General features: G+C 40.6%; 1 protein-coding gene across 1 annotated transcript; it reads right to left on the reverse strand.

The window, feature by feature from the left end:
* Positions 1-370: 370 nt before the first annotated feature.
* LOC142057888 (arylsulfatase D-like) lies at positions 371-15,868 on the reverse strand. Its single transcript, XM_075094789.1, has 12 exons — positions 15,769-15,868; positions 13,312-13,643; positions 12,977-13,078; positions 12,272-12,421; positions 11,148-11,269; positions 9,616-9,738; positions 6,839-7,262; positions 5,962-6,098; positions 4,580-4,714; positions 3,773-3,935; positions 3,356-3,477; positions 371-2,748 (listed from the first exon to the last, which is right to left on the reverse strand). Exons 3-12 carry the CDS (start codon positions 13,000-13,002, stop codon positions 2,378-2,380), a joined length of 1,773 nt encoding a protein of 590 aa, XP_074950890.1. The 5' UTR covers positions 13,003-13,078; positions 13,312-13,643; positions 15,769-15,868; the 3' UTR covers positions 371-2,377.
* Positions 15,869-19,371: the final 3,503 nt, after the last annotated feature.

A 19,371-nucleotide genomic window follows, 5' to 3' on the forward strand; every position in this document is an offset into this window, starting at 1 on the left:
CACGGAGACGATGACTGGCCACGTCAGTGTCCTCTGCATGTGTGTGTGTCTCTGGGATAAGTGCTCAGCTTCACCACAGGTTGAACCGCACAAGGAAAAGCAGCAGCCGTGTCCCCCAGCACGGGCAGAGGCCCCGGGTCCCCGGGCACTGCGCTGGGCTCCAGCAGCCGGGCAGGAGGGTCGTGGGCCGGGGTGGCTTGAAGGAGGCGGTGCTGCTCCTATCACTTAACAGAGATGAAAGTAAGGGTAGAATTCCCAAGGAAAAAGGAAATTAAACTAATTAAAAAAGGTTGTTTTTGTGCTCAGCTGCACAAGAAAGCAGGATACCATAATCTGCTGAACCCAAAAGAAAAAGGCAGACACTGGTTTTGTCAAGGCAGCCTTTATTATTGCTCATGACCATTCCACAAGTGATGTCCATGTTAACAGGCCCTGAACATTTGCTGATCCCATGGCACTTTGCATATCAGCAGGCCCTGATAACTGTGCTTTCACAGGCAAATGCCCGTATCCAGGGCAGATTCTAGCTCCGATGCCTTCCTGTACCTTCTAGCTCCAAATGGATATCCTACAGTACTGTGATGTATTTCTGTGCAAGAAAAACTGGTTCGATCAGATGAACAGGTATTATACCCACGTGTTTTCAAAGAGGATGTAAAATCCCAGATACTAAACCAGCTTGAGAATGGAAGTGAAGTCTTGGAAAACGACTGCGAAAATTGAAAAATGCCAGTCTGATTACAACGATTTAATGTAAAGTAAACACTGCACAGTGAATACGAAAAGAACTTTAAATCTAGCTGAGAAAGAATCAGTGAAATAGAATATATTAAAATGAGAAATAAAGCACACACTCTTAACAATGGAGGAAATTAGGGAATAATTCAGTACATGTGAAGTGGTGGATTCACTTCATCTCTTGACGTTTTCACAGTACGACTGAGCACCTTTCTCATCACTAGCACTGGTGGAGCATCTGGGTGAATTACAACAGTCTATGAAATGCATTAAGTCACAGCATGTAATAAAACTTTGCTTTTAAGCTGCATGGCTTTGTTACCTGCAGATTTTCTGGTGGCTGAATTGTGGGAAACAAGGGGGAAAATAAAACCAAAATAAACAGAACATTTATCAAAGGAGATGAACAGTTGAAATGGGTCCTAGCATGATAGTTAGAAAGATAGTAAAAAGCATGTGAAATAAATTGAATGGGCAAATTATGTTCTCAGATGCCTACATATTCAGATATACCAGTGTAAACTTGTCTGTGTGTACAGATATATACAGATATATGCCCTACAAAGAAATGCTGGGGCCACTTAAATAGGAACAACTATTTTAACACAAAGAAGAGAAGACCTGAATTTACAGCAGCAAAAGAGAGAGATATAAGTAAATCTAGCTGTTCAGTGGGATGAAATTTAACTTGTGAAGAAAAAAAAAACTTAATTCTGCATTTATTTTTTAATAGTAAATTAGAGTTTGTTTTCATACTTAGTATTGGGCATCTTTCAAAAAGTCTTTCTGAACCTACTACTTGTTAGCAGGAACCATTTATGACTGAGATATGGGCAGCAAGGTGACTCGTGCAATCCTGTGCCCAAATGACTGAACTATTTGTCAGTGTGGCATTTCTGTGACCATAAATGCCACTATGCCTGTGCCAGTGTTCTCCATCAAAAGAGGCTGACTCCAGTCAGAGGAGACCCATCCTTCTCAGAAAGCACAGACAGCAGTTACCCAGCTTGTCCCGTTTCCAAGCTTTATGCCTCACCCAGGCAATTCCTCCTGATCCAGAAGCCCCAGGCTAATCAGCTGCCATCATCACTGCTGCTGGAGGGACTAGCTACAAGGAAGGAAGGAAGCTACTTTTAAAGGAGATTCTGTGAGGAACTGTTGGAAAAATTGTCTTGGAATTATTCTGGAGGCAGTAGTCTGCACAAATTTTTTATAGTGTCACCTTATGCATCATTAGTAAGGATAACAAAATTAAGGGAGACCTCAGTCCCTGAATTAGAAATTCAGAACCGAAACCAAAACAAATCTTCTAGGTATACTTTCATAAACAACAAAACATTATTTATATCATTACTTGTACAGCTCTAATCTTGGTGTGTGATTCAGTGCATTTGAACTATTCATGCAGTTGTCAACAGACCCAAGTTGAAACATGCTCTTCATATCATTCTGCCTTGCTTGCTCCCTGAAAGTGTCCAGCCTAAAGCCACCTTTACCAAATAGTGTTCTATTCACTGGAACAATTACCTTGTAAAGGCTCTATTAAAACAAATAAACAAACAACCCACCAGTCACCAACCCCAAAGGAAACACTCCTGATCTAAAAACACATTTGAGGAAGTAACTTTGGTTCTTTCCTTCATAGGTCAGCAAGTTTATTATCACCTTCCTTATCACACCAACAGAACGGGAACGTCCCACAGCAGGGCTGCAGCCACGGCTTCCACACAACATTGTACAAGGAGAGCTGCTCTGGGACTGGAGTCAGTGTCCTGCGATGCTCTTCTATGGCTCTTCCAATCCTCCTTATGACAGTGTCAAAGAGGGGCTCGGTGTCGGCTGACAGAGGTTTGGCTTCTGAAGGGTCTCGCGAGAGATCAAACAGCAACGGAGGCTCATGATGGGTCACACCTTCCCCAAAACATGGGCAAAATCCTCTATCATAACAAGCCCCAGCCCCGGGTGGACGAAAGACTGGGGTCACATAATGAGCCTTCCAGATGGCTCCGCCTGGCAGGAAAGAAAGAAGGCTTGCAATGACACTGATGATTATCACAAGGCATTAGAAAAGCAAATGGTTTTCTAGAGTTTGTTTCTGGTTGCATTTCAGCTATACATTTATTGGTTGATATAGTATTGTAATTTCATTTAAAATTAAGTGCCACAGAATTAAAGAAATTTTGTAAAACAATTTCTGACATTAGAGAATTTCTCTAAAATTTTCAGCAAGCATCAGTTATACCTGACTTTGTTTTTTATGAAGACATGAAAAAAAGATTTGGGGTTTCCATGGCTTGCTTCCTTGTTAAGGTAGCAGAAGGACAGACAAAGGACTGAGGCAAGGACATCTCCATGAGACAAGAGGGCATGGACTTCCCAGGCCTTACATTCAGATAGAGAGGTGGGCGAGACCCATCCTGAGCTCCAGTAGCCGGCCCGGCATGCCATCTGCCTCAAAGTCACGAACAAACTCTTTGTTCCATACAATACACACAATACTAGTAAGGTCTTTACTACCTTACACTTGGAAAGCTGCAATCCCAGAAAAAATTACGTGAGACAAATCTGCCCTCCTGTAGATTGAACCCAATTCCTGGGAAAGAATTTCTGTACTCACTGTCCTTCTGGTGCCACCGCACAGCATGTAAGTGAATGCCACAGTAATGAAACAGGAACTCATGCTCTGAGTGCTCAGCTGTTCCTCGCAGTAAAGGCATCAGATCCTGGCCATCAATTACCCTAGCAGAAAAAACAGAGGCCATCAGACTGGGGTAAGCTGTACAGGGTTGCGTTCCCTCCGCACACCTCTTGCTGGAACTGGCAACTCTGACCGAGGAAGATGCTTGTAGAAGATTGCAGGTAGATGCTGAATCTCAAATGTAGAGAAGAGGCAACTAAGCTGTGGTAACATTTATGTGTCTAGAAAAGGAGCAGGAGTGAAAAAGAAAATGTGCAAACACTCAGAATGTGTTTTCAAACTAGATTTTTGATTGCCTTGGGAGAGAAGGAGGAATAAAGGACATTGTGTTTGTACCTGTCCTGGGGTAACACCCCTCCAGCCAGATGAACTACTGTAGGATAAATGTCCATAAGGCTTGTAGGTTCATCGATAACTGTGCCTGCAGGTAGCACTCCTGGCCATCTAAATATCCCTGGGACTCGGATTCCTCCTTCCCAGCCTCCCATAGCTTTTCCACCTTTCATTAAAAAAAAATTAATACATTGTCATTAAAATAAATGCTTCATTTAAAACAGAGACATTTTAGACACATGTTATTGTATTATCATAAGCTGTCTAATGTTACCTTTAACAAGCCTTCTTTGCCCTTTTGGTTATACCATTAAGCTCCTCTCCTCAGCGTCAGTGAAAGTGTGTGCAGCATATCAGACCCCTCAACTGACCTCATACGCTTACTCCCTTCTATTGTTTTACAAACACATTGCCCCGTCACAAGTCAGTGTGGATAAAACGCTCAGGCATGAAGTGATTTCCCAGCCTAGTTCTCTTTTTTCTTTTACAATCCTATGACATACCTGTTGTTGTTAAAACAAATGTTCAGATGTAAGACGCAACTAATATTTAACAAGAAGTTACACAATTCTAATCAAAATTAACTTGTAATCAGTTGCCTCATGAGGAAATGCCAGTTTGAGAACTCCTGCTTCTAAAGAACACCTGCACATATTAGAATTGCCTGAATTTTTTAATGCCTGATTAGAATGACACAAATTTCCTTCTTAATGATAAAACACTCTTACTCCTTGAGCGTACAGTCTTACCTAAACTTTACGGGTGTGCTGAGTACTTTACTGGGCTGTCGCTGTCCCTGACAGCTCTTACCTCTGTATATTCCATTCCAGCCACCCAGCTGCCTTATGCCTTCTTGTCTTTCCAGCCATCCACCATGATCAGAGGCAAAGTAAACTAGTGTAGTATTTTTCAAGCCTTCCTTGTCAATAGCATCTAGAACCTGGCCTGTAAACGCAGGAATATGTGTCTATTAAAACGCAAAAATATCAATTACACTGCATTCATCAATGTAATTTCTTACCTATGTAGGGCTGCTTATTGTTAAAAAGAAGCATTTTTTAGGATCAAGATTTGTAGTTCTGATTTCACTGTCTGTAAAAGCACAGAAAATTTGTGTTGTGCTGTAACCTCCTTATAATTAGTATTATCACAAAGGAGTGCAAGAGCCACAGTCACAGACCAGAAGCCTGTATTGTAAAGGGCAGAAGTGCCATGCGCTGTAAAAATATGGAAAGAAAGCATGATCTAAGGCCCCCAAAAAGTCAGATTCTACACTTGTGATGGCCATTGTAAGAAATGAGGAAGAAATGTCATGTGTCCTTATCTTATATTGTCTAGACCACAGTTAGTATTTGGATTAAATTACTGGCTGGATATAATATGCATTAATAATATAGTTCTTTTTTATTTACAAGTCATTCTTGAGCTGTTTCTGATGTTCTTAGTTATATTTGTGGTGTGTAAGTGTTTGACAGGTAGGTTTGAAAACCAGTTCTTTCTGTATGTGTACCTGATTCTTATCCCTTTTGCAGTTGTGGCTGCTTTTCCTCTGCCGTGACTGGGTGATAAACAAGTCTCCTTCCCCTCCAGAAACCAGCTGAAAAATAACACGAATCTGATTTCTGGGAGCATCTCAATTAACATTTATGGACATTTCTGGATTTGTGAGCAGGCTCAAAAATGTTCAGTAATCTGCTGAATGCAGCAGTCACAGAGAAATAACCTGCTGGTTTACGCCTGGAATTTATTTGATTGTCAGTTCTATCACCTTCTGATGTGTGCTACTTAGAAATAGATAAGGCATGATCATAAGAGGCTGAAATTACCTGATCTTCAATAATCACAGAAAACTAAATAATTCTCAGTTCATGTAGTATTTAGCAAGAAGATCAGGAGAGCTCCTTGACAGGAGCCAACGTGGCATGGCTAAAACTGGTAAATGCTAGACAAGAAAACCTGAGTGAACAGAAAGGTGTATTTGTTCCAAGACTGGACAGAATAAAAAGTCAACACTATAAGCCAGTAACTGTGCTCATACAAGTCTGACAGATGTTCATGAAAAGCTTAGGATATTTTTCCTTCTTGCTTTTAATTCTCTTCCTTGTTCATTTAAAAACGACTGCATTTTTATTATATATTCAGACCCAGGTATGAGGTAGTTGGAGACATTGTAATTTGCTTCAGTGACTTACCCACCATCCAGTCCATCTCCTCTACATTGTCTCCATATAAACCATGGCTGCTCCTCCCAAGAAACTTCTCTGTGGTGAGGAGAGGGGTGTGGGAGTGTAAAAAGGAAAGGAAGAGGAGGAACGGCTTGTGCTTGTTTCTAAAAACCAGGAATCAACATTTTGTTATTAGGGAGGAAGGTTCTCAATACATACAGGGGTCAGTCATAATGGAAAATGATACTATGATTTGTGCGTATACATATTTCAACAATCACCTCAGAAACATCTCACCTTGTAAGGTATTAAAATCCAGTGGTTAGGATCTGACTGATAAAATAATCTTTGGCCTATATAAAATGACCCTCTTTACTCCCTGAATCATACATGGAAAAGTTTTGGATTGAAGCTCCACTTTGTGCTATTGCAAACCACCACAGTGCTGCTGAAACGAAGGCAGCAGGTTCATCTCCTGCCAGCTGTTGCCCACGTGTCAGTCCATATGATAAGGCTACCTTACATCTCTACTTCTCCTTTCCCAGCCCACACACATGCATTTCTTCCATCTGCTGCTATCCCTTATGGCTGTGATGTTGGTCTCATTGACGGAAATATGCATTTCCTCAAAATAGCCTAGAAATATTTGATCCCACATATAGAAATTTGGAAATGTTATCAGCTTTAGTAAAGCTAGGAGTAACAGACATCCTTAAGCAGCAGCTGATTTTTTAAATAATGTGATATCATTATGAATATTATTAATAATTAATAGGCATTACAGTACTTATAATCCTATGTAATGTTATGAAAATTATAAAGACTTCACATGGGAAAGTGTGGTTTAGAAGTTGCAAGGCATGCAAGAAGCAGAAAAAATGCGATCAAAGGAAACACACTTTACCTTTCAATAAATGAAAGGGACTCTCTCAAGACAAGGGACGTAGTCCTGTCTGTCACCATTGGCTGCTCAGTAACTTCATGGTTTCTCATCATAATGCAGTTCCAGTATCGTACAAACCCATAACTTGAGAACCAGGATATGAAGAACAGGAGACTAAACCCAGCAAGGCAGGTCAGCGTTTTCCAGCGGACTGAAATCAAGCCGGTCAGTCGTCCTAGGGCGGCGGTGAGTGTAACGAGACCAATCATCTCAGTGTAAAGCCAGAGCCGTCTTCTAAAGACTCTGTCCATCTCTGGTGTTTCCATTGGTTGGCAGTCACTTATTAGCGTAAAAGGCATCCCATAAAAATAGTCAAAGCCATGGTTTAAAGGGTGATGGCAATGGTCGTTGCGGGATTCACAGTTAACACCTTGATGCCATTTCCCTGAAAATAGGGAACATTAAAATGTGAGGAGATAATACTTAAGAGTGGGCTTTTCCTTGTATAAAACATTTCTCAAAAAATGGTTGGTTTTTTTTCCTATTTGTGATAACTTCTCCCTACACATATATACTGAGTATGTAGTGATATAATGGGATAAATCTTACAACTGATGAAAGTAAACCTCTAAAATTATAAATTTCCAACAGAGTTATTGGTGGTCTGTATACATATTCATGCCCTGTAGCTTTGATCAAACATAAAAAAACTGGACTAGGGAAAAAAGGGAACTAGAAATTGAGAAAAAGTCAGGTTTTCAGAACTGAGCAAAAATGTACTGCCGTCCTGAGACAAATTCACAACTAATTCTTATTGTGGAATAAAGAACTCTGTACTCATAGAGGATATTATCCTAAAAAAATGGTTCACTATGTTACCAATACATATACTAGCAGCCAACCCTGAGTAATTTTTAATAGAATTGCTGTGTACTACAACAGGAGCAGAAAAAAAAAAACTACTTCAGAGGGAAAAAATTGCTGCTTTTTTGATAGAAATATAAAGAAAGAGTGAAAAGTCTATTATAGGTGGATAAATTGTTTTCAGCTAAAAATCTCTACTCAATTTACCTCTCGACATATTGAGAGCCAGTGATACAATGAAAGAGGTTTGTAATCAATACATAGATGCATTGGTCATAAATACAGTTGCAGCTAAAGTATCCTTGGTCCCACATCAACATGCTATAAAAGACTCAAATCTCCAGAAGATAAACTAAGTGTATAATTAAGATAATCTTTGAGGGCATATGTTATACAACATTAGCTTTCTGACTGCAAAGAATCTGCAAAACATTTCCCAACAAAAAGTCTCATCAAGCTGCAGGCTATTAATAGGGTTTAACTCTGCAATTAGACTGGTTGTGCTCAGAGCAAAACAATCACAAACCATTCAGGTGAGACTATTTAGTGCTCATTCAGCTGTGGTCATGTGGGTAGATGTTTTGTAAGATTTCTTGCTTCGTGCCTTGAGTGTAGAGTCGTTCTTGTGGTTGTTGGGGTTGTTTTTTTTGTTTGTTTTTGGTGTCACTTACCACCAGTGCTTTCCATCATTCCCTAAGGTGCAATTAATCAGAATCTGTCAATCCAGTTAAACTAAGTGATACTCTTGGTGTCTATGGTGTGATTTTAGCCAAGATGCCCAGAGGTGAAATGCCAGTCCATTTTGCTAGCTAGCTTCTAGGAGGGACACAGCACAAAATCCCTGCAGGAGACAGGGAGACTTTGGCGAAGTGGAGATAAATCTGATTGTTTTGTTAGTGATTACACATGCTGAAGCCAAGCTGAAGTATGTGGCTAACAGATGTGGGCTTTTTTTATAAGCTGGTTAAAAGAACTAAAATAATACAGCTTCAAAACCAACAGGAGAAGATTCAGTAATACAGGACTTAAAATCCTTGGAGAGCTTCGTTTAGTATTGTCCTGTATAGTTTAGATTTATTCTGCTGAATGAATACAAATCTATTCCTGCAGACACTTTTATTAGTAAATTCAGTTTGTTTGTGCAGCCGGTGTTTTTATGTGTCAGACATAGAGTTTGGATACTGACATTTAGGTGCTCAGTTGAGGTAGGGCAAATAATAGCTAATTATTCAGCTCAGGAACATTTGTGTTTTATCAGTCTATGGAACTATGTGATGTACCTAAGATAAATAATTATATGCAGCTGGATCATGACCAAAAGTTACAACTGTATTAAAAAAAAAAAGTCCTGTAAAATATAAAGGAAAATGGAATTCTTATTAATGCTGAAGGAGGCAACATTTTGTGGGCTGTACTGAAATCTTGGTGAACTATAGTGGCAAGCGGCAATTAAATAAAAAATAATTGCTCTGTTTGTTTTTGAAAGGCCAAATCCTGTGCTATTATGAACTGACTCTATTGTTTTAAGTAGCAGCTGTTCCCTTTTGTTGTGAATCTGCTCTGAGCTGTGTAAAGCGTCGGCATGCAGGTTTCAGTGGAACTCATATTCTTGTTTTTTATGAAACAGCATTGGAAAAACTATCATACACCTGGTAGAATAGTATTCAAGAAATATTAACATATTTTCCATTTTCTGTTTTAACAACTACAGCTGTGCTTGAAAGAAGGTCAACAGTAAATATTATTCTCTATCAGATGCATATTATTTCAAGAGAGATTCTTTTTGCTCAGGATTTCTTCTTACAAGATATTCTTAAACCAGGAAATGAAAATATTGTAACTGAGGTATGAGCAGTTGCTAACTAAAACAAATGGTTTGGGTGAGACATGTAGGTGAAACACATTCTAGGCCACCTTCAGAAGTGTCCCCTTACCTATCAGTCCTGTGCTGTAGCCTTGCTGCTGCAGTATTCTGGCAAAAGTGGTTTCGTTCGGAGGAAGCCCTCCTGAGCCGGCATTCCAAAAAATAACACGGTAATTGTTTATAGCATCCATCCCTACAAAATACAATAATAAATAAATTTAATAAATATAACTGGTAGAGTACTTCTATCAAACACCTTTCCTTGTTTCCTGGTTTTGTTAGTATTATAGTGTTAAGTGTTTACTTAATGTTGCTTGTTTGGGGAAATTAATCTAGGACACTGGACAAGAATAAGAAAGAGTTAAGTTTCTGCATTGTATAATACCTGTTCTTCTTTGTCTCTCATAATGGGATATTTTATTTTATTTATTTTATTTTATTTAGAATGGCAAAGCTGTGTTGATTTTATATGCGGCATCCAGGCTGTATGAAGTGCACTTACTTAGTGTGCTGTGAGGGTAGGGAGACTTCAGCCCTCTGTCAGCCTCAAACTCCAGCTTGCATAAGGCTGCCTGGGAACCCAGGATTTCCCTGCATGGTGGCATGGCTGGCATCCAACTTCTGAAACCCACAGAGTAGCTATCTAGCACTATAATCTTCTCCTCACCTGCAGGTTTACACCCTGTTATTTAGCATTATATACTGGCGTAATCCCATCATACAACATAATGTGAAGTTCAATCTGTCATGGAAGCGTTGAATGTGTCCAGCCCTGTTGTTACAGGGGGAGAGAGTCTGTTCAAGCTCATGCGCATTTTCAAGCTATCTGTCTAGGATGACATGTCAGCTTTAGAATGCCTCAGGAATGAAGGTACTTAAGATCATTTGCAAGAGAACAAGCATTAGAGAGTCACTGTTAGAAACATGTAGGGCTACTTGTTTTTCATACCTCTTCATCTCAGTGATGCAGTTTGACAGGATAGTATTTTTTTCTTCAAAAACAGAATTTGGAAAAATAATATAGCTGTCAAACTGTTATTTCATAGGATGGATCAATTCTGACACATAGGTAACAAAGCTTTCCTGTAAATGACTTGTTCTGCACCTCGACTAGAGGAAATGGACACACACCTGCATAGATCTGCTCTGCTCTCTCCAGGGCTGAGCTGTTTCTGATACCTGGTGAGAAGTCACTCATGACAGAAATTAATGTAACTAGTGCTTTAGAAATGTGTTATTATTATCTGTGTTTTGTGTAATGACTTCTTTGAACGTGACAATTTGTACTACCTCTATTCTGACTGCAATCTGTGCAGTAGAGCACCAAAATGCAACAGAGGTTACGAGCTGGCGGGGAGAAAGCTGCTCTGCAGAGCTGGTTCTTATGTGCCCCAGATGGTTCCTTGTACCCCATAAATCTAGATGCCACCTCAGAGGTACTAGACCTAACTGGTGTGTCTTTGTGTGCCTCAGTGAGGGATGACACACCTGTGGCACCCCTTCTATTTGCACACCCTCATTTCTCATGTGCCCGTTGTTAAGACGTTGTTCCTTTCAGCAATAAAGAAATGTTTAAAGGTTGCTTGGTTTTGCAAGGCAAACCTGATCGGAGGGGATATCTGCCAGTGAGGAAGGCTGCTCTGCTGGGGGTGCAAAGTGGAGCCGCAGCTATGTGTTGGGTCAGTTTCACTCCTTCCTTTGCCAGGCGATCAATGTTTGGGGTCCTAAAAATGCAACCATCACTGTCAGATATCATTCAGAGGATCTTCAAGGGAATGGGGATGAGGAATAATATACTTACATTTATTTTGGGAAGTTTCTTCTATCTGAAGACGGCCAGGAAATATTTTATTTTTTAATTTTATTTTCATTTTCTCAAGTGAAGGGGAAAGATATTTTTTTTTCTTTCTGATCACTATCTGGATAAATTTCAAGCCAATCATTCCTTGTTTTTTCCCAAGTCCTATGAAGGGCCTTGCAGAAATGTACCCTACTGCTCTTGAAAAGGAAACTTATGCCTTGGGGATGATGCTATGCTGAAGTGGAGTCCTGGCCATGCAGAGCCCCTTCAGCCACCTATGGTCACCCGCTACCTGTCAGAAACTTGCCAGCCGGTGCCGATCAGGCTGAGATTCTAAGAACTCTGCTGGATGAGGGGAATGAACGTACCAAGTTTGGTTTTGTTCAAAGAAGTGACAAGCTGGCAGGAAGTCAGCAGGCAATACCATGACATGATTTTCAAAGAGTAGGCAAATTCTATGTCCTTGGGTCTGAAAAGAGAAGTGTTTCCTAGTAACATAGCTCACTGCAGCGATACATACTGCATTTTGATGTGAGACTGGGGAAGAATGGCAAAACAGAGTCAAATGAGGTAACGAGGCCTGATATGTTGAAAGATGGGACAACATTTCTATCTTCAGGCATGTGCAGGAGCTTAGTGTTTCTAAATGTCAGGCAATTAAGGAATACACAAGAATGGTGGACATATTCCCACAGTAAAGCAGCTCAGGACAGCAGCCAGAGCTGGCCCTGGGAAAGCCCCCTCGGATGTGAGATAATCCTGGTAGTGCTTTACATTTACTGTTAATGGCACCCATGGGAAATCCTCCCAGTTCTCTAGGAAATGAACTTGAAGAGAGCTCAAATAGCTGATGATGGGCAGAGGATTGCAGTCTTACATTAAATAACAAACCAGCTCTGCTCACTGTTATGCTCTGTTTCCTTACCTGATAGTATCATTCCCATAGCAACCTACATCCCCTATGCCGAGGTCATCAGCCATCAACAGGACAATATTTGGCTGTGTGAGGGTTGCAAGCTGTGTCAGTGGTGGCTGCAGAAGCAGACCAAGAATCAGCGGTGTGACCAGAGATATCCTGAAAGACAGAGGAAGGAGAGAAGCCAACGACCAGGTGATTCATCCCTGCCACTGCAAGTGGCTGAAGACCCTCCCGTATCAGCTTGACTGCAGACCAGACCATGATCTGCCCAGGTCAAGAGGGTGTGTTAAATTGTGATCATTGGCCCAAACAGATGTCATGAAAAGGAAAATATCAGGACCATAACTTTAAAACCTCCTTTTCTGATTGTTCTCAAACTTCCTATGAGCAGCGTCACTTGGGAATTTACATGTGACAGATGATGTGTAAGTTATTTTGCTTTAGTGGCTTGGGGTGTTGTTTAGAAGTTGGTCTGGGAAACTGAGAATGGGATCAACTTCCTCTGACATTCTTCTCACTAATACCGGAACCTTTGTGTTTTGAGAAAGTTAGGAACAAGAAAAACAAGCAAACAAAAAACAGTCACATTGTGAGTATAATTTATAGATAAACAACCCTACTCTTTTATAATACAGTATTATGTCATTATTAAACTTCACTCACTTTAGATCTAAGTATGATATAACAATAATTAATGAACTTCTTTCTTACCAGTAAGATGTTAGTTGCCAAATCATTTCTGCAGTTGGAGTGTTCAGATCCTGCTAAACCATGAGAGAGCACCTTGTCATGTTTGCATCTTCGTAGTAGTCACTGCAATAAAAATAGATAAAAAACTTAATCAAAGCCTGTCAACATTCTCTGTTTTATTTACTTCCATGCACTTCAGATCAGACCATAAATGAAAAAGAGTAAAGGCATTAATATTATTTTTATTGCTAGCACATCTTCACTTAGAGGTATTTGTCTTTTTGTGTAGAGTTTATCTTAAAATAGCAAAATAATCCTCTTTTGTTACACAACTCAGCTATATGAAATATACTTACTGTTCAGAAAGAAAGAGAAGAGCTTTTTAAAATCCAGTCCTCAGTATAATTTATTTTTCTGTAATCACAGAGACAGTAGCAGCCTGCTGCTTCTTCACATAATGTGCCAAGTTTCCTTTCAGGCTTGTAAGAGAGATCTTTAGTTGTAGAAATTCCAGTCATCCTATTCCAGTGATGACATTTCCTTAGAAGACACTGAATTTGTGACCTCCTGTTGTTTGACTCTGAGCTGAGCCTTTTCGTTCTTTGTATGTGTCAGATTTCTGTGTGATGCTCTTTTCCCCCTCTCTGCACAGCTTTCTGCAAAGGTTCCTCTGGGGCTTTCTCTTTCACTGCCAGGACAAGACAAACTGTTTAAAGGCTTTGAAGTAAGGGCCAAATGACCTTGGTTCAAAGGCTTTAAAATAGACTCCTTTCAAATTTATCCCGTCTGCTTGAACTATCCCAAGCATCTCAATTTTATAAATTATATTGGTTTCACATTTTATTTTCCAGAAATGATAGCATTTAGCAGCTTAGTTAATATCCACATTTCTTACATTTTATTTATCAGCACTACAGGCCTCAATGAGAAAATTTAAATTTCTATACTTAGGAAATTGGCATTCAAACAGATCTAAACATTTAATTACAGGCACCAATGCTAAATAATGTAGATGCAGCCTCGCTATCTACAGACACTCAGACTTAGCTTCCTGCAGTTGGATTTATGCCTGTGCTGCATCCTGAGTAGGTGTAGAAAAGATACAGTATAGAAAAGATACTGGAAGATGCCTTAGCCATCTTTTACATACACATACTATGTGCCTCCAAAACAGTTGAAATAAGTGGGAGTTGGAAATATTCAAATTTAACTGTGCAATTGGTTGTCACTAACTGCCTGTACTTCACAGTAGAGATATACTGATTCAACACACAGGCTGGAGCTTAAGGCTGAGTTTCTTCAGAAGCTGCCTGTAAAATAGCACGTAATATACAGAAAACAGTTACTGCACCGACTGATATTGTCCCCGTGAAGCCATTTCCTTAGTGAGATGTGATGAGAGTCCAGTTAGAGAAACTTCAGCAGCTCAAGTGGGAACAAGAAGGACAGTGAAAGCATCTTGCCCTTTTCCTCCCCTTTCTGAGAAGCCAGAGGAGCCCCAGGTCCCCGCACTGCAGTGCAGCTCCTTGCTCAGCCCCTGGCAGGTGGGGCAGCAGCAAGCGCCCACCTGATTCAGCCACCAGCAGTTTGGAGGATGACTTTCTGGGGGCCTCTTTGGGACCACTTTTGCCAAAGTGGCACTTAAGCCATGCTAAAAGCAAACTGTCCACTTTGCAACCTGAACTGAATTCAGCTTAAAGCAAAACTTCTCCCTCCCCCATTGTTTAACACCCCCCAACAAAGTAATTTAGATTTTATCCCTTTCTTCATCCATTTCAATAATCCAGGGATGAATAGCTTGCATACATTTCATATTTTACTGTTTTCCTTCGCTGATTGAACTTTTGTAATCTGTCTTTACTTTCCTATGAAAATACTCACAAGATGGTGAAATCCCAGTTCAAGCCAGTTTGCATAAGAGAAAATATTCATAATTTTAGATTAACTCAGATTCACATTTCACAAAAACAGTACCCATTTGTGGCATCAGTATGGCAACACTCAGTGAAAGGTCTTGCAGGTAATTCCATTCAGTTTGGTACTGTTCAGACTGTGAAAATGCCTTCTAGAAATTCCTGTTCTGTAGACTTGATATAGATACAATAAAAGCCAGACTCATTATAACAAGTTGCCTGCAGCTGACTTTGCCTGCACTTTGTACGCAGGCATGTATGAGAAAAAAGTTGTTGCAAAGGGAAATGCCTTTTAAAAACTTCCTCCAGATATTTTTATCTACAGAAGCAAAAAAAAAAAAAAAGAAAGAAAATCGAAATGCCCATTAAAAGTTTTCCTGTGCATTTCCCAACATAGAAAGGGAGGAATACAGTACCTGGTCAAGTTACTGTCAAATCAGGCAGCTGATAGACTGGAGCATGAGCTTATTTTCAGTTGACTTAAAACCATTCCAAATTTTTCAGCACGAGGACTGCTGCTACAGCACAGCGTCTAACATCTGTTTCTGAAGGCAGTCTTTAAATCTGCCCTAGCTGCTCATGCGCACTTTGCCACAGGAAAGCCGTGTTATACCGGAGCTTCCAAGCGGCTGGATAGTCCAACTTAGCCCACAGTCCCTTAATCTGCACGTCCCACTGCCGTTTGCACAATGATGACATTCATACATGCCTGAGGGTCGGGCTGGGGAACACCAGAAATGTAGCTAAAATGCTTTCTGCCCGAGCAGCGGTTTCTCAAGGGAAGGGAAGGACCTCCTCCTTTCAAGTCTGAGACACTCCAATGAAAGGCACTATAAATAACAGTTCCCTATAAACCTCTCCTCCTTTCCACCAAGGAAAACAGAAAATTGCTGTACTTACGAAGCAGCAATTCTTTGCCTGTAGAAATAGAAATCTTCACTCTATGGCAGCCCTGAGTGCCTGCAGCAATGACAAGGCCATCTCCGCACACGCAGTGAGAAACAGTTTTAGGGTGTGGAGAGGAAATGCCAGCAAGAGACCTGAATTTACTTTTGCAGAAAGTGAGTCATTCAGCTTCACTGCTGAGTGCTGCCTGTTTCCTAGTCATCACTCAAAGGGTCAAAATAAGATTATATACTGGCTAATGCTTTCTTTTGTGATTTTTCTTGTTTGAGTCCTGCTGTACTGAGATTTTTTGGAGAGCATGAGATACTATCAAACAGCAATCTTGCTTTACTGTCAGAACTTGCTGTGTTTTCATATTTTAAAAGAGAAGGGAGACGGTGGTGGTTCATCACCCATTGCAGTGCTTAGGTTGGTTTGCTAGTGGAGCACCTCTGAGGCTAGGTACAGCACCACAGGTGTTCCCTGCCCTCCTCTCTCCCACCCCAACATTTCCATGATGGAGTGGTTACAGCCAACACACACCAGAGAAGTGATGTGTCTGGTTTTCCTTCTCTCAGTGCCTGCTTCCTTATCCCCACCCACGTTGTATCAATCTCAGCCTGTACCTTTCCCCTTCACTGTGCCTTTAGCTCTTCAGGATTCACTAAGGTATGCAGCATTTCTTGTTGTCTGATGCCCTCTGCTGCTTTATATTTTCTAAAAAGAAAGCACCTTCTGAGGCACTGGGTTTTTCTGTCCAGGTTGCAACCAGTCTCAGGTGGGCCCTGCTGACTGGCAGAGTCCCTCTTGCAGTTGGGGTGTCCTCCACAGCTCTCCTATTCTCCTCGTGTTTTTCCAGGACCTCTTGCAAATTCTGTAGGAGTTGTAACAGGGAACCAAAAAGTATAACTGCTATGTTATTTACTAAATTTAGAGTAAAGCAGAAAATTTAATGCACGTCTGCAGTTACACTGCAGGGACACATCTTTATTGTTTTGTATGTAGCTGCCTTCTAACACGGAGAGAGCTAGACCAGATCACTGCTGTAAGCAGCACTTGTTGAAAGCTGGCTGCTGGGAATTACCTGCCCGGGCACAGATCTGGTGTATTGAAGATAAAGGAGGGAGGGTAGCGCTTGTGGTCTAAAGACTTTCCTCTCACAGTGACAACTTGTGCATATTTTGGTGTTTGATCTTTGAAGGAGGGAAAGGTGAATGCCCTCTCACTGATGCCACGTAAAGAGGGCATTTTAAAAAGGCCTAGACAAAGCTAAATCTGTTCCCGGCCACGGCACTAACTGGCTCTACCTGTTTTGGGGAAAATATTTAGAAAGTCCGTACTCCTTCAGAATGTGGAATGAATGGAGAATTTTGAAGAAACTTTGCATACTCTTGTCTTTTACCTTCATCTTCTTTAAACTGAGTACTGGAGGAAGTAGCGCTCACTGACCCTATTAAATTACAACATTGAATAGTTGAAGGCCTGAGTTAGTAGCGGTTTTTTACTAGGATATGAGGCTCCCTCTAGTGACTAATTTATTTTTCAAATCTTGTTATGTTTCAGAGGACATTTGATTCACCTTTCTAAAAGTCATTGCACAGTGATGTAAAATGATGTTATTTCTTTGAACGCTGATTTACACTAGGTCTTCAAGGCCTGAATGCCCAGAAGCAGTTGCAGAGCCTTACCTGTTGTCCTGGAGCATGTAATCCAGGTTTGCAAGACTGGGAAGGAACCTGGTTCGTGCACTCCAGGACTGCTCTGCAACGTTAGCCAGAGTGCAGTCAGTGGGGGCGAGTGGTCACTTCAAAAGTGCACTCCTTGTCTGGGGTAAAGCAGTAATTCTGGTGCCCCAATTCCTGCCTAAGGCTCGACTTAGAAGGCTGGTGCTCACAAGTCTCAGAGAATGATTCAGACTGCCTACACACTATTTAACCTCTCTAGAAAAGTTAAAAATCAGTGTGTGTCTCCATTTTTGAAAAACAACTTGCGGTGCTGTCTAAGCATGACAGCCTACTATGGCCAGTATAAATGGTAGGGCCAGGAACTTGCAGGTAGGCATGATCTAACTCTTCAGCAGAGTGGGATAGGAACTTAGCTAAAAAATTGAAACCTTTTATTCTGGATCTCGCTCCCATGATTTTTGGTGGATTTTTTAATTTTTTTAACTAAAAGCCAGGAATAGGGTGTATAAAGAACACTTACAACAGGAACCATGCCTCTTGTTTTCCCTTTCTGCAATCTCATCTTTTATAAAAAAGATGGATATTAGCTTTCTTTAGAGTAGCTTATAGCTTGTTATAACGTAGTTAAAAGCAAAAAGGGACATGACCACTCTGTCCAGCTCAGGAAAAACTGCTGTAGATGTTCTTAAATGGAAAAAAATTAGTCTTCTCCTTCTTGTGCTTGCCTGCACAAGAGGGTGCTTGATACAGACTCTTGAGGCCCTTCTGCTGGCCTTGGTCCTGCAGGTTTTTTTGTCACAGGTTTACATCTTCCTTTTTTTGTTGGCTTATTCCCACTCAGGAGCGCACAGCCCTTGTGTTGTCCCACAGAGGTGGCCACGTCTCTGTATGCTGCTCTAGAGGGGCACCCGCCTCCTCTAAGTACCTTACCGTCATTCCCGCTGTTGACCTCTCTGGACAATGCAGGCCATGCATGCAACCATGGCAGTCTGCATGGATACTGCTTTTTAGGAACAGTCACATGTGAGTTAAGTGCTTAATAACAGGCAGGTGGTCTCTTGTCCTCTCTTCCTTCTACTGCACTGAAGGTAGTGATAGCTTAATGTGTGTGAATACATATGTACGTACCAGCTTATTTAAAATATTTCTGGTTTTTTTTCCTATGGGAAAAAAAAGAAAAATAGATTGAGAACAGTTTTTAGGTAGTCGAGGTTGCTAGACTAAAATTTACACTGAAAATATTAAAACCCAACCCAAACCAGAGTCTTTCACAAGTATCAATATAGAATGGGGAGATCTGAAAAAAAACCCACAGATTTTTCTGACAAGCTATAAAATACACAAACCTGATTTTTATTTTGATAGCTGGTGGAAGTAAGGCACATATCTAGCATGTTCTTAAACCCCCTGCCCTTTAAAACTGCTTAAATCTGTGAGAGGCTGGGATAAAGCACAATAGTGCATCAGGATCTGAAGGTATTACCTCATCCCATGTTCTGCTGCTTTATGAATTTTCCAGCACTGCAGGTGGTGTTGCAGATACCAAGAGCTATAGTCTCAGTGGGGTGCTATTCCAACCAGAGGGGATGGTTAGAAATCTACACTATTTTGTTTCAGACTGCTTTCTGCTGCTGAGACTAAATACATTCACATAGGCAGAGACTATCTAGAAAAATTACTATGAGAATTTTGCAAAATATTTTTACTAGCATGATAATTTATAAGATAACATAGTGAAAAACCACAAGCCACCAGTGTAACTAAATAAAGACTAGATAAGGCACTCACAGGGTGTCACAGATTTTCAATGTTTTTATAAAATTGAGCAGTACAAAGTCAGGAATGCCTTTGTGCTAATATACTTTATCAAAGATCTAGATGAAGTACCAGAGGCTTTAGTTCCTATTGCTTATTAATTAGCAATTAATAATAA

This window comes from Phalacrocorax aristotelis, chromosome 1 (assembly GCF_949628215.1).
Source record: "Phalacrocorax aristotelis chromosome 1, bGulAri2.1, whole genome shotgun sequence".
NCBI classification, from domain to species: Eukaryota; Metazoa; Chordata; class Aves; order Suliformes; family Phalacrocoracidae; genus Phalacrocorax; species Phalacrocorax aristotelis.

Coding starts and splice junctions, on each gene's coding strand:
- LOC142057888 (XM_075094789.1), bottom strand. CDS start 13,002: ATGATTTGGCAACTAACATCTTACTG. Junction 4,715..5,961: donor GGAGATGGACTGGATGGTGG/GTAAGTCACTGA, acceptor CTGCGTTTACAG/GCCAGGTTCTAGATGCTATT. Junction 3,936..4,579: donor CTGGAATGGAATATACAGAG/GTAAGAGCTGTC, acceptor TTTTAATGAAAG/GTGGAAAAGCTATGGGAGGC.